The 15,086-nt window shown below is 38.2% G+C and overlaps 1 protein-coding gene across 1 annotated transcript in view; it reads right to left on the minus strand.

Annotated features, from left to right (window-relative positions):
* Positions 1-4,493: 4,493 nt before the first annotated feature.
* The window catches only part of LOC121523926 (beta-galactosidase-1-like protein 2), a 55,762-nt gene continuing 45,169 nt past the window's right edge, over positions 4,494-15,086 (minus strand). The window contains exons 17-19 of the mRNA XM_041809002.1: positions 10,365-10,479; positions 8,553-8,669; positions 4,494-6,382 (exon numbers count right to left, since the gene is read on the minus strand). Of these exons, the coding sequence (XP_041664936.1) occupies positions 6,296-6,382; positions 8,553-8,669; positions 10,365-10,479 (319 nt within the window). The 3' untranslated portion in view covers positions 4,494-6,295. The remainder of the gene's footprint in view (positions 6,383-8,552; positions 8,670-10,364; positions 10,480-15,086) is intronic.

The raw sequence follows: 15,086 nt of genomic DNA on the forward strand, positions 1-15,086 counted from the left end.
TGATCTTTATGGGCCATTGCTTTTTTATAAACAGGAGACCATAAAAAAACATACAATATCCCCTTATGCCAAATAAGAAAACTGCTGACATTTAGTGACAAGCAGGAAAAACTGCAGATTTGAGGCAAAACCAAGAATGAAAGCCAGGTTTTTGTTTTGATGGATGGGAATCATAAATCTTGGTTTTGATGGGGCATTTTTGGTCACAATCACCCTAATAGTACACAAAAGGTATCAGAGTTAATCGTTAACCTGTTACAGGTTCTAAATTAAAATTTCAAAATTCTACTTAAAAAAATGTACACTTTAAATTTTATGTTGTTATCTCTAATCCCCTCTCAGTGTCCTGCGACCCCCAGGGGGTCGCAGGACACTGAGAGGAGACTAGATGTCTTCCAAAAACCAAAGAATATTTTTAAATGAATTAAATTTTTATATTATATATTTATATCATATTATATTTATATTATATAGCCATTTTTATAAAAATATATATGCATAAAATAAGTTAAATGCAAAATAAAAGCATGGTCTGGTGAGATTTATGCTGAAATCAAAGTAAAGTACAAAAAAATCTTGTTATTTGAGTTTAACCTATTTTAAGGATGGTGGGCTGGAAAGTATGAGAACAACTGCTTAAAGGGATAGGATACATTTCACCTCTATAAACAGTCTGGACTGTGGGCTTAGACTGATGCTTTTGTTAAAATCAAATCTCTTTTTTATTCATGTGATTAAGAAAAAGCAAACTGAATAATTAACTGATATCACTATGGGTAAAAATCAATATAGGCTTAACTTATTTGCTGATGATTCATTCCTTTAATTAAGAAAAATTTACAGCTCCATTCCATAATATTTAAATCATAAATGTAGGAAAAACAAAGTAATGGTATTAGACAAAAGTAGAACAATTAAGAAAATTATGAACAAGGAAATGGAAATACCTTAGTTGTTATATCAGAGCAGGTAAGCTGTGGTTATAACTGGGAATTTTGTTCCATTAATCTAAGAACGGAAACAAAAAATTGAAAGTCTGATCAGATGATCACTTTAACCCTTTGAGCTCACAGCTATTTTTTTCACCATCAATTCTCACTTGGACTTTTTGTCTTAGAAAGCTTGTAAAACATCAACCCTGGGGTGCACAGTCAAGCTCTATACATCTTTGTTTCAGGACAACCTGGGCTTTAAGAATATATCTACTACAGTAATTTCACTTGAATTATAAGAAAGATTTAAGACTCTAAAGACAAAATAAAAAAGCAAATCGGAATTTTAAACTCAAAGATTTTCATTGATAACACATAGTTAACAATAGTGACAAAGCATTTTCTTTGCATGGACTTGTTCTCCATCTCTTGGGGGACAAAACAGTGAAAAAATAAACATTCTGTGACTAAAGGTTTTCTAAAATATATACAGTGCTTAACAAATTTATTAGACCAGCCTAACCCTAACCAAAGTAAGGTTTATGCTACAGCATAACAGCATTGGTAATTACCAAAATCATTTTTTATGTTTCTGCAATGGTTAATACACCAATATGTAGAAGCTCTTTAACCCAAATGATATTTTTAATGCTAAAATATAATTATTATTGTTATCCATGAATTTTACAGTTTACTGATTTACAAAAAACTAAAAAAATAGTAAAGCATGAATGTTGAATGTTACGCTTGATTCATTTCTGACTTCTCAAAGAAGCCCAGTGAGCCAGCTCAAATTTGGGTATAAAAAGGTGAATTCAGTTTGAAATTCCTCATTCCTGTTCAACATGGTAAAACGTGGAGAGCTGACTGAAAATGAAAGAGTCCGCATTAAAGCACTTCATGATGCTGGATGGTCTCTGAGACAAATATGACAGGTGGTCTAATAGATTTGTTAAGCACTGTACATATATACAAAAAAGTCCATACGCTTTTTTGCAGTTAGATTCATTTGTGCCGTTCCTCTAAGCAGTAGAGAAGCAACTGGTCGACTACAACTCCCACAATGCTTTGCATCTAAATGTTACCCTCAACAAATATGGCACTGCCCACTGAAGAAAGCCAAAGTACATGATCGAAAATGGATTAAGAATGGACAAAAAGACACTTATTATCGTATCTAACATCACCAAAGTTCTGGGCTACAGAGACATCAAGGGTAGGAAACGAACGGCAAACTGGTCAGCTTTCAGAGGAATGAAAGAGTGTCTACGACCTATGGTTCAAAAGTTATTAACGTTTTTCTAAACTGAGTCGCTTCTTGTTATATTCGACAGCCCTGTCTTCAGAAACCCTGGGAAGTCAGCCAAGTTCCAGGCTCACTAGAAAATGTTGAGTAAGAGCTATGAATGCATAAAGAACATACATAGAAAGGCACACCTCAGAGCTTTCACAAGAAAAAACAAGTTAGTGCCTATGACTTATGGTTCAAAAGTTACCAAGCATATTACAGAGGGGTGTGCCTGCGGCATGGATCCGTGCTGCTGGAGCTCTAAGGGTCAATAAACAATTTAAACCTTTTAAGACAAAAAAAGTTGAATTCATATTCCAGACTTTACCTGTTACCACCTGAATCTTTGTTCAAAGATGTGGCCTTACTTTCCTCTTCCTTCATTTGGTTTAATGTATTTACATTTAAAATAGAATTAACAACAAAAATGAGGAACCACAGATACAGGAAACCAACAGTTAAAGCACAGTTATTTACATGAAGCTTTTTGAGGCACACAATGAAAACAATGAATCTGATCATTAACAATGGATGTATACAACAGTAGGCCAAAATATAGGAGTGCCCAAACTTATACAAAGATTATTTTTTGGACGGTTTTTCAACTCCTCTCTCAGATATATGTCGCTTTGGACAAAAGCATTTGCTAAATGACACCATAACAACTGATAAGTCTTGAAACTTTCAACTTCACTGACACTGAAAATCTTTGGACTGAAAATTTTGTCTTTTCTGTTCAAGTAATTAAGATGAAGTAAAAGTTCACTTAAAATACATTTTAAAGCATTTATTTTGTGATCTTAAAAAGAGTGCATGCTTAAAGAGGAAAATTCTAACTGAAAAGGATATAAAGAAACGACTAGAAGGTCAAAATTCTTACCAAAGAAGCAGTGAAGAATTTCTACAAAACATCAGTTAAAAAACGTGTGGAATGAAGATCTTTACAGTGTTAGTGAAAAAACAAAAAAAAAAACAAAAATGGAAGAACTGATGAACATAAAAATAAATGATCACAAACAGAAACCTACATCCAGTTCAGAACAAGTTAAGGACAAAAATATACCAAATATTTCAATTTGGAAACAGGATGTACTTTTGAGTTAGAAATAAGACTGTATGGATTATTCATAACAACTTGGGCTGCATTTTTAACAAATTTTATTTCCTTTTAGATTTTTTTACTCTCTAGGGGTAATTGATTTTGGAAACATACTTTTTATATTTAAAAATAAGAGAAAAAACTCTGGGTAGATCAAAGACTATTACATCAAACATGGAAAAAGGAACTCAGGATGGTTTGAAAAGGATATAGGGTATCATTTAAAAGGTGGAGGTTTAATATCACGCAGCAGAAATGACTTCTGACTTGTCCACTGACCTGTCCGCAGGTTTTAAAAGTGAAATGAGACGTTAAGGAGCAGTGGAGGATTTATTTCACATCACTGTGGCTGCAAGGAGACGTTACAGCATGCTGAAAAATATATTACTTTGTTTATCACATTTTTGGAGGGAATGCACAGTTTACTCGTATCTGATCAGATCAAGTTGTTCTCTTAAGTCCTCATTACCCACAAGTCTGTTTGCCACAAACCTGTTTCTGTTACCTCATCAATGTTTTTTTGTTTCAAAAGTTAGTTTGTATTCCAACATGATTGAGTCTGCTTCTAAAATAACGAGCATATTTATATTAAACAGGAAAGATGACACATTAACTTAAGCAATAAATATTTGGATATACATTGGAATATCAGTGTGAGTGTCTGGGTGTCAGGCAGACTTTAAACGTGTGATTTTGGCTGAAATAAAAACACAGAAGCGGTTGCGTGATGTGCACCAGGTCACCTGACTTTCACATGTCCTAGTGACTATTGCACATGCACACATCACCACTGCAATAAAAAAATGACATCATTCAGCTCATGTGTATGAAAGAATTAAGAGGGGTAAAAGAAAGAAATTAAAAGGCCATGAGATATGTAGCCTTGGAAAGTAGATGGGTTTGCCAGACTTCATCTCAGTCATCAGGCAAGTCCATCTTGAAAAACTTCAGTCCACCATATTTGTGCTGAACAATGTTTGGACCAATCAGCATCACTCGAGGAGAACAAGGCCGAAGCTATGGGTAGAACTTGAACTACACCACGTTTCTGCATGTAATAAAGAATTAAAACAACACTTAAAGGTTCTCATGATGTGAAATATGTTTTCGCTCTTCTACTAACCTGCTTCAGCATGAGTTTGTGGGAGTTACGGGGGGGGGGGGGGATGCAATAGCTGCTGGAGTGAGGAGTTCCGCATGAGTTTACTATCATTACCGGTGGGGTTTTCCAGTAAATCTCATGGCTGTGGCTGCGGTAGCTATAATGTAGCATAGATGTAGCTGTGGAAAAGCGGCAGCTTAATCTGAACTGGACAACATTTCTTTTCAAAGAGCCACACCCAAAGCTTGTCTTGGCAGAGAGGATGTTTTTGCATGTCCGGCCTTGGCATCAATTTCATTTACAGCGACGCTCTGCCAATAAAATTCTACAGCAGCAGTAGCCTATCAGCTCAAGAGTAGCACATGCATACAACGTCATATTGTCTCATCACTGATTGGCCGTCATGAATGTGACAGAATTTTCATCCAATCATTTTATGAGAATTTTTGAAAAGCCCTGCCCATCACAAATGATTTCTATGGGAGCTTTCCCAGATGAATGTGAAATATATCCATGCAGTGGAGATATGAAACAGTCAATCTTACGTGTCAGGTTATGAAATATTTGGCTTGTGTGTTCATCAAGTTAACATTGACAGTTGTATGAACAGTGACGTTTGATATTATAGTGCTTTAATTCTGTGTCAAATTTTTGTATGTGTTATTTCTGATGAATCCAAATGTTATTTTGGTGGCCTTAGTAAAGACAGAATTCATGATTTAAACTCCAGTTCTTCAGACAGATGCTTGAAATGTTACTCTCAGAATGAGCTCTTTATAATCTCTTTTGGTATTGAGCCAAATTAAAGAAAAACAGCTGTAAAAAGATCTAAAAACATGTAAAGTGGAGGTTGTTATTAGTGATTTTACTTTTTCAGTTTCCAGCTCAATGGCAAATTCAATTTCAATTTTAGAAATTACCTTGTTTTGCAAATCTGGAAAAAGAGAAGCATGTACACTTCAGAATAGGAAAACACTGATGAAATATTGCTTGAGTACTGAAAGGACAATGTTGGAGGACAGCACCAACAACTGAGCTGTACACGGAGCAGGATTTATGAATCTCTGTAGACTGAGTGGATCTGTAAAATGACCCAGCTTCCAGGAACCCCCTTAATCTGCACTGTTGTGTCTGTGAGTGTATTTGTGCGTCTGTGAGTGTGTGGGTGTGGTTTTTGCTTTGTATTTGTCTGTGCTTGTGTATAGTGGATGAGTATATATTTGTTTGTGTGGGCGGGGGATAAAACACCACCTGTGAGATTCATTTAATGAAAGTGTAACATAACTGAATGAACAAAAACGGCAGCCATCAAATAAATAATTTCTCCTCATGAAACTATGATTATTATTTTGTTGAAGTGCATGCACTGGTTTACTCATGTCCTTTTTCACTCAATTAGATAAACTTTAATAGATAACCTGCCTGGTAAGCACTTAATAGGACGGATGAGTGTTCAGAGGGAAATTCTTCAATCACAGCCTGTTATTCCACCCGCTGTGCCAGAGCTCACAGCATCAGACAGATCATAAGAAACGACTGTCACAATAAATAGATCCGGATTTGCAGGATAAATAAGAAGATTTGGCTTTGGATACAGACACAGAGGTTGCAGCAGCCTTTAATTATCGCATTTTCTCTGTTGGAATCCATAAACCCACCCAGCAAGGGGGAGAGATTTTAGTAAACTTTATCAGATCATGATCAGTAATAGTTTCTTGGCCCCCAACTGTGCAGTTTAGACTTCACGGCACATTTACTAAACACAACATTATTAACGATGTTGATTCCTGAGAAGATGACGCTCATCGCCTGAGTGATGCACTCCTGTTTCTCTCCCATCATCCTCCTCTCCTCGTCCGTCCTCATCGTTCACCTTAATGGACGTCGACTGCCATGCCATAGTCAGGTTTGCTGGCAAACTGGATCTTGCCATCCATTTCCTGCTCTTCAAACACTATGATCTGAAAAAAGGAAAAAACAACCCCCTTAGTTGAGGTCAAAGAAGGGCAGGTGCACAAATGTCAATACGTGAACCCTGATGCAAAGAAAAGTTGGGAAAAAAAACAGAAAATAAACAAAAATAGAGTTGATGTAGCTTAGACCTTTCACAGAAAATGCTCCAGAGGTCAACACCATCAAATCCAAACACTAATAATCAGTATATAGAGTGGTTTTATACTGTGTCTGCTGTGATGTGCTTCCATTTCTGTTACAGGAGATAAAAGGAGCTCTGGGCTAAAGAAGCTAGAACGCAAACAGGACATGGTACATCCGCAACCATGCAACATGAGCTACCTCTCAGTGGAATAAAGTGCCATGTTCCCTGAAAAAAATACAGTCAGATTAGCTTGAAAAATAACTGCCATTACAATTACCTAAATCTTTAGAAATACATTCTGATGTTTCAGGTGTTTAAATTGGAAAAACTGTTACCTGATTGACATCCTTCTTCAGGGAAACAGATTTTTATACCTACAATTTTCACATACACCTATTCTGCTGTGATCTGCAGCAGTTTTGCTCTGACTAAATGTGAGTAACTTCGTCTGCACAACACAGAGCAGCCCTGAGCAGCTTGAGACCAGAGGGCACAAGATTTCCGGAGACCTGAGTTCACGTGGGGAGTATGTGTGTCAACAGCTGATTATTTTGCCATTTTTGGGTGTAGGTTTGCTGTTAATTTTGACATTATTTCTTGATTTTATTTCTTCACACTCTGAGACCTATGCTATTTATTTTCAACCATTCTGTCTCGCCTGGACTTTTAGTCCTAAAAAGCTTGCAAAATGTAACCCTGTGGTGCACAGTCAAGCTCTAAACATCCTTTTCTTCAGGACTACCTGGGCTTTCAGAATACGTGTGTTGCAGTAATGTCACTGGAATTTTAACAAAGGTTATGAACAAAAACGAATCAGAAATTAAAAACACATAGATAATGTTAATGACTAAAGTTTGTTTTGTTTTTTTTGCAGAAACTTGTTCACCAGTCTCTTTGGGACCAAGGAATTGAAAAACAATCATTCTGGGACAAAAATTTTTCAAAATATTCACATTTTTACAAAAAAAGTCCCTGCACTCTTGAGGAATTTCACTTATTATTTGTCACAACCAGTCAAGGTGCAACCTGGGATACAAACAGACAATATGGCAAACCACATTATAACCACATTCATGCTAGCTGAAGGAAAAATGAATTGTAAAATGGATGAAAAGACGTTCAATATCAGAGTTACTGGTGTGGATTTAAAGACCCTGGCAAGTCAGACAAGTGCCAGGGTCAATAGAAAGCGTTCTGTAAGAACTTTGAAGATGTGGATAGCATCATTAGAATGGCAGAGTGCTTTCAGAGTAAAAAAACAAGTAAGTGGCTGTGGTTTATGGTTCCAAAGATATTTAACTCTTAATAACATGTGTCTCCTCTTGTCCTTTACAACAATGTTGGTCTCAGAGGGTTAAAGTGACAACATGTAAGTGGAAACTTTTGTTTTCTTTTTCACAAATAGAAGTGTTTATTATTGCTAGAACTCTTAAAGTTTATAGTGACTATTAACTAAATGTTTAAATCTTTTCTCCTTTTTGGCATGGTGGGTGGTGAGAGCTAGCATGGAGGGAGCAGGTTCTGTGATACTGGGGATCGCTGTTCAGCCCTCTGGAGGTATCGTGGATGAAACACCAATGAAGGAGGGTTCCCACTCGGCAACCCTGGCGGAGTGCTGGTTTCTTGCTACCCATCAGTCTGAATAGTTGACTTGTGGAGGTAAACAGTAATGGATTAAGGATTTCTTTGCTGAGCGCTGGTCCTCTTTCTATGGCACAAGTATCTTGTGTTTATTCAGAATGTGTTGATATCAGATATGTTAACATTGGATAAAGTTCTGCCTGGCTGTCATCCTTCCAGAGTCTTATTTGATCTATTGTACTATTGATGGAGTTTTTGGGGGGTTGGGTAATAAATGGTTCTGAATGGGCTGGAGGATTTGGGTTGTGGGTGAGACATAACTTCAGACATTAATACATATACATGACATAAAGGGGGAATACTATGTTCTTTTAGAAACACCACTTTCATATGTGTCATAAAGACTTCAAGAGAAATCTCCTGAGTACAGATGAAAAACACAGAAGTACTACCTGGTTGTACCCCCTCTGCAGCCAGGTTCCCGGGACGTACAGAGTTTGCTGAGGACCGATGGACCAGTATCGCCCCAGATTATGTCCGTTGATGAAGACTACACCTTTACCCCAGCCCTGTAAAAACACCAATAACTGTTTACTATGGCAAAAGACAGTTTCACCGGTATGCCATATCCCCACAGCAGCCATGTTCCTGTGATGCTTTGCTTAGAATGAGAAGTTGAAATATTGTTATCATGTTGCACGGTTAAATTTTACTTTGTTTGACATATAAAAGTGGGATTCTAACTTCTTTTATTGTTCCCCAAATGAAGACTGACTACACTAGCAACAGATGGCACTAAGCCACTTCCTAATTAACAGTTATGTTTTCTGATCTCTGACATGAGGAAAAAAGGCATTTAAAAAAAAAAAAAAACATGTATGCTCATTTCAAACATATTTATTGCAGCCTGAAATAAAACGCTGATGTAAAAGGAACATAACTGCTGTGGGATTTGGTCTATTTAATAAGGGATGAAAAAAGAAACATGTTGATAACTTTTAACAAGATCTTGTAAGCTTCTTCTCCTAGAAGACTTTTATTTTAATCAGTGATAGATCCTGAGTGTCTGTTAAATCAAAGCTTAGAGAAAATATAACAATGTAAGAAAATAAACATTATATTTATAGTTTAATTGGATGCAAATGGTTGGTCAAGAGACACAAGAGTGTAAACTTGCTCTGTCCAATATAGCTGTAGTAGAAACAGCTGCCCCAGAAATCTGTGAATACAAATCTTTCCTTGTTTGGGGAGTTATCTGACTGAAAAACAGTCAGTGAATTTTACAGTGTAGAAGTTATCAAATACAGGAGCATCTGAAAAAAACTATCATGGAAAAGTTTGCATTCTTTTCAGTGATTTAATTTAAAACGTGAAACCTACAGATTTTCTAATGTCAACACTCTTATTCTCCATGTAAACTTCACAAAGATGCCGATTTCCAACTTGGCGCCTTCCTACAGTGAAGCCAAAACTAGTAGTAACTGGTTTGCTAATGGTGGTATTACTGTGCTTGGTAGAGCAGCCAACTGGTCTGACCTGAACCCCGTAGAGAATCTCTGGGAAATGTCGAGAGGAGAATGAGAGACACCAGACTCAACAATACAAGCTATCATAGCAGTCTGGACTTCACAACACCTCAGCAGTGGCACAGACTGACTCCACACCATGCTGCAATGATGCAGGTATTCATGCAAAAGGAGCCCTGACCAAGTATCGGGTCCATAAATAGACATCATTTTAAATAGATTGAAGTGTCTGCATTACAAATTTTTTATTGGTTTCATGTAATATTCTGAAAAACTAGATTATCTTTTTCAAAAGCTGTTAGATGTACCTTAAAATCTGAAGTATACAACATATTGGTACATAAGCTGCTGTCTTTTTTTTGTTGTAATCTCCCAGTGGAGAAAACGTTTAAACCATCCTCCTGTGGGACAATTGCCACAAAATGGTGTGAAATAACCAACTAAATGAGGATCATATGAAAATCTATTTTTTAAATTAAGTTACAGGAAATAAATAGGTTTTCTAAGGTATTCTAACTTTTGAGGTACGCCTAAATAGACAATTTTGTTTCTGCGGATCCAGAGGATGTAAACCTGAAGCCCTGTATTATTTCACAAAAGTCCATTTTTGATCTTTTTGACCTTTCATAAATAATCTGGGTGACTGAGCCAGAAACTCCCACACTGATAAATCTTCCTTAATGCCAATAAAACATCTCTAACTGCTCTGGATTGAAGCCCACTGACCGTCTTACTTACAGGGAGCTTGATGAAGGTGTCTTTAGGAAACATGTTTACATAAAGTTTGGCCTGGAAAAAACCAGGGAAGGACGGTCGCTGACGCATTGGCATCCAGTGATTTGAAGACTCCAGCCTGTAAGAAACACAAAAAGCTTTTGTAACCACCTTCGAATCCTTCACACATTTCTCTGAATTGAATCAATAGATCAGTCAGCCTTGACAGTAAGAGGCCAGTTGGCTTTTGACAGTATATCATGCATACTGTATGTGAGTGCTGAAAGCAAATGTCAAGAGAAAGTTTGGCCATGCACGCAGGGGAAGTATTCACAGTCTCTGTGATTTCTGTCATACAGTGGGTTCTGTTCTGCCTGAGTAAATTTAAAAGGTCACCATCACATAAAACCAAATCTCCCTCCTTGTTTGTTCATGTTCAGTATTCATTTCTGCAGGACTTTAGGCCTTGGCATTTTAACAATGGTGATCGGGTAAAGACATTTAAATTAACCCTTTGTTGGCATTCTGATTGGTCAACTGATCCAATCACAGAGCCTTTCTCAAAGCAACTGTTACTGGGCTATTTCTGGTTGGACAAACTTTCCGAGGGCCAAATCCTTCAAGGAGTTGGGACCTCGATTTCTTAACTTTATCGTATTTAAAAAGCGTGCTTTGGGGGGTCTGCAAGTAAGTTGGTACAATAACAAACTTAATATGTTACTTAACTGCAAACTCAGTGACATGATGTTGCTGGATATTTAAGAATAATGTAATGCTGACATTGCTATTCTGTAACATTAGTCTACATCACATGTGTAAGTCCGTTTATTTCAGTTAGCAAATACAGGAAAAACACTCCAATGACAAACATGGAAGTTTCACCTTCAACACAAACATAAAAACAATGAAGTATAAAACTAATCGAAAAGGTGTAGGCTGAAGCTCCCTTTTTAACAAAATATCTTCAGCTGGGCTGCTCATAGATCACATGGTTAGTTACATTAGAAGTCTTCTGAACAAACAAGCAAACTTTCAAGCTTCTTACAGAATAAAAGATTGAGTAAAAGAAAATAAAGTCCCACAACAATCCAGATTTAATATTTTCACCACTCTTCAACATACCTGATCTTTGTATTCTCGTTTTTATTTTGTTTTAAATATTTTTAAATTAGGAAAGTGAACTGCACATTTTCAAATCATGCTCACAGCTGTTCCACAGGTTTACCCTCTAACAGAAACACATCTCTGCTTTATATTTGTTCTTGCCTTGGATTTTTTTTTTTTTTTAAACATCTGTTCCTCTGAGTTCATATCGACTTTCTCTGACTTAAACAGCCTCTGAATACTGCAGCAAACTAGGATATCATGTACTTTGTACATTAGCTGTGCTGTTTTCAAATTAACCAAACCTTTAAATTTAAATGCATTTAAATGAATAAACAGTATGTTTGTTGTTTCTAAGAGATATGATCATGTTATAATTCTTACAGTTCTTTTCTGTAACTTAAAAATTGGATTTGTGTTGTTTTTATGTGGGTTACCCCATATCTGTACACTGTAGGTCATACAGGAAGTAAAAGAGAACAGTAAAGTGTGTATGATGATTTCTGATTCAGGAAATGCTTTGTCTTGTACAGTACCGCAATGGTTTTTGACATTTTAGACAACATTATTTATATGAAAGTTTGTTATCAATGATCACACCCTGAAATGTGTTTTCATACACTCTTCTAATTGAACACCATAATCACAAATAATCCCTACTGACTGGAAGAGGGGCATTGTTGTTCCAATCTGGAAGGATAGGGCAATGTGGAGAGTGTAACGACTACAGGGGTAATACACTTCAACAGGATCCATGATCCACTGCTCCAACACCAGCGGCCTGAACAGTCTGGCTTTACATCTAAGAGGTCTAGAGTAGACCATATCCTGGCACTTTAGGTCCTCACTGAGCGCTTTTGGGAATTCAATAGAGTTGCTTGCAGCCTACATTGACTACCGGAAGGCGTTAGAGATGCTTTCTGGAGGATTCTGGAGCTCCATGGGATCCTACATTTGCCCATCCAGCTAACATCTGCCCTATACACTGAGCCTGAGGTGAGGCAGGGTTGCGTCTTAGCCCCTATGCTCTTCAGTACCTGTAAAGACTGGATAATGGGGTGGGTAGCAGGGGCAGAGAACTGTGGAGTATCATTTTTGCGATGTCCAGATCACTGATCTGGACTTTATATGATGCTATGATCCTTGCAGAGACTGTAGATGTCCCTGTGGGGGCTCTAACTTGCTGAGAAAGTAGGCTAAAGTGTTGGGAATGCACATCGCTGTGGCAAAACAAAGATCCAGGTATTTTGGGATACCTTGGATGCTGCCATTGAATCTGTGTCTGTGAATGGTGAGAGAGTGGAAGTTGTAGAGCAGTTCACCTGCCATGGCAGCATAATTCATTGATCCGCTAACTCTGAGGCTGGGATCAACTGCAGACTTGGATGGGATGGGTTCACTTAGCAGGACAGTGAGGCGTTTCCAATATCTGAACATGCAGATGAAAGTCAAAGCATTTTGGTCATTCATTGGTCCTCCATTGGTCTAACTGTACTCTTGTAAGCCCTGGACGTTGACTGATGGCCTGTGACTCCAATTGGACTCCTTTGTGAAATCTTCTTTTTGGCGCCTTTTTTAGTGTCTTTGGTAAGACCGTCTGTCTAACGCAGATGTGCTCAGGAGAGCAGGGATAAGAAAAGTCAGCTGGTTGATACAGGAACGGCAGCTGCACCGTTACGGGCACCTGGTGCATTTTTCCGGGGCCTGATCCCAGGAACCAGTGGGCAAGTCTAGACGCCAGGTATGACTGCAGTTGCGTGGAGAAAGGCGCTGGGAGGATACCTGGAGAGATGGGGAATAGGCCTGCTGCAGGCCTGGAGGATGGCCATCAGGAGGCCTGAGCAGTACAGGACCACGGTTTACATAACTGGCACATGCTCCCATACCTGACCTGACCTGCTACACCAACTGTAGATGAAGTTATGTGCTTCTAAAGCCCCACTATGCTAGGTAAATGACTGGTGATATTAGAAAAAAGGTTGCAATCACAGGAATAGCCACACCGCACATCACTTTCTGCGGATGTATGACATGATACTTCAACACAGCAGGCTTGTAAATAATCGGGATAATAAGAAGAAACACTGACAGCCCAGGACCGGACCATTGGACTTTCTGATGAAGATGCAGGTTGACTATCATCAAACTTGAGCTTGGTTGTTTTCCCAGTGATTCTGATGATTTGATTCTATCAAACTTTTACTGAATCCATCCTATCTTTTCCCCCCATTTCATGGTTTGGTAATCTCTCTTAAAAGCAAAAACGCTCTTAACCAAGTTGTGAAGTGGGTGAGCAAACTTATAGGTGATCTTTATTCTTTACAGCTGCAAGCTCAGTCTCCATGTCTGTTTGGATCCTTTAAATTCTGAGTTTCAGCCTCTTCACTCTGGCTGTCAGTTTGTTGCTCCTGAGGGGAGAACAAAAAGCTATAGGAACATTTTTGTACCTGCAGCGATAGTAATTCTCGACGAAACTTGTAAAAGATGATGCACTTTACTCCTCTCTATACACTTTCTCCTGTTAGGCAAATCATCCAAAATAACATTTTCTCCCATCTTTATGCAGAAGATATGCAAATCTACATTTCGCTTGAACCAAACAACCATAGCAAACTACATGACCTTTGTCTTCAAGACAAAAAATCCTGGATGGCCACAAACTTGGTCACTTGGTCAGCTGCATCTCACTGACAGTATTTCACCTCATCTTGGCCCACTATAACTCTCCATAAAAGGCATGCAAAAAATCTTGGTGTCACGATGAATTCAGGTTCAAAATCTGACAAACAAATCAATCAGGAAGTTAAAGAGAAAATCTAATACATGCATTCATTTCATCCAATCTCAATTACTGCAATTCACTTTATTTTAGTATCACACTTTCCTGGCTTCAACTTGTGCAGCAAGACTTCTTACAAGGTCAAAAAAGGCAGAACACTCATTCTTTCCCCCATGCACTGGCTACCTGGAATCAATTTCAAAATCCTACAGTTTGTTTATAAAGCACTAGACAGTTCAGCCCCTTCTATACCCACCATCAGAGAGTGGTCATCTGACCAGTGACTCCTGTCGGTCCAGAGAACCAGGACGAAAGGTTATGGAGTCAGGTGTTTTCTGTCTGTGCCCCAAAACTCTAACCTGACACGCCAGATGGATTTGTTTCACACATCCATCTGGAAAACTTTCAATAACAAGCATTTGAGAAAGGGCAGAGGATTTGAAAAAAAACTCGGAGTGTGATTGGATGAATGCTCTGTCTGTCACATGTTTACGGGCCAATCGGAGCAACAAAACACGTGAAGTAGCCGCGACCAAGGTGTGCATGTGCAGCTACCGAGGAATAACGCAAACCATCGCGACTAGAGAGACATGTCAGTTCACAACTTTTGTCGTTTTTGAAAAGAAAACAACTCACTGCTGTTTTTTGTTCTTCTTTTAATGCAGAAATGTTGTCAAGTTCTGATAAAACTGCACTTTAGCAGCATCTACGCTCTTCCGCTATAATTGCACCAGCCTCTTGCTGCTGCTCGTTTACGTCACGACTCCGTGCCTGAAAGTACTGCCCCTCGTCGCTGATTGGTCCTGTTACTTTCTAACCAGGCCCAAATGGTTCAGACGGGAGCTTTGCAAGATGGATTTGCC

This window comes from Cheilinus undulatus, linkage group 2 (genome assembly GCF_018320785.1).
Source record: "Cheilinus undulatus linkage group 2, ASM1832078v1, whole genome shotgun sequence".
Lineage (NCBI taxonomy): Eukaryota > Metazoa > Chordata > Actinopteri > Labriformes > Labridae > Cheilinus > Cheilinus undulatus.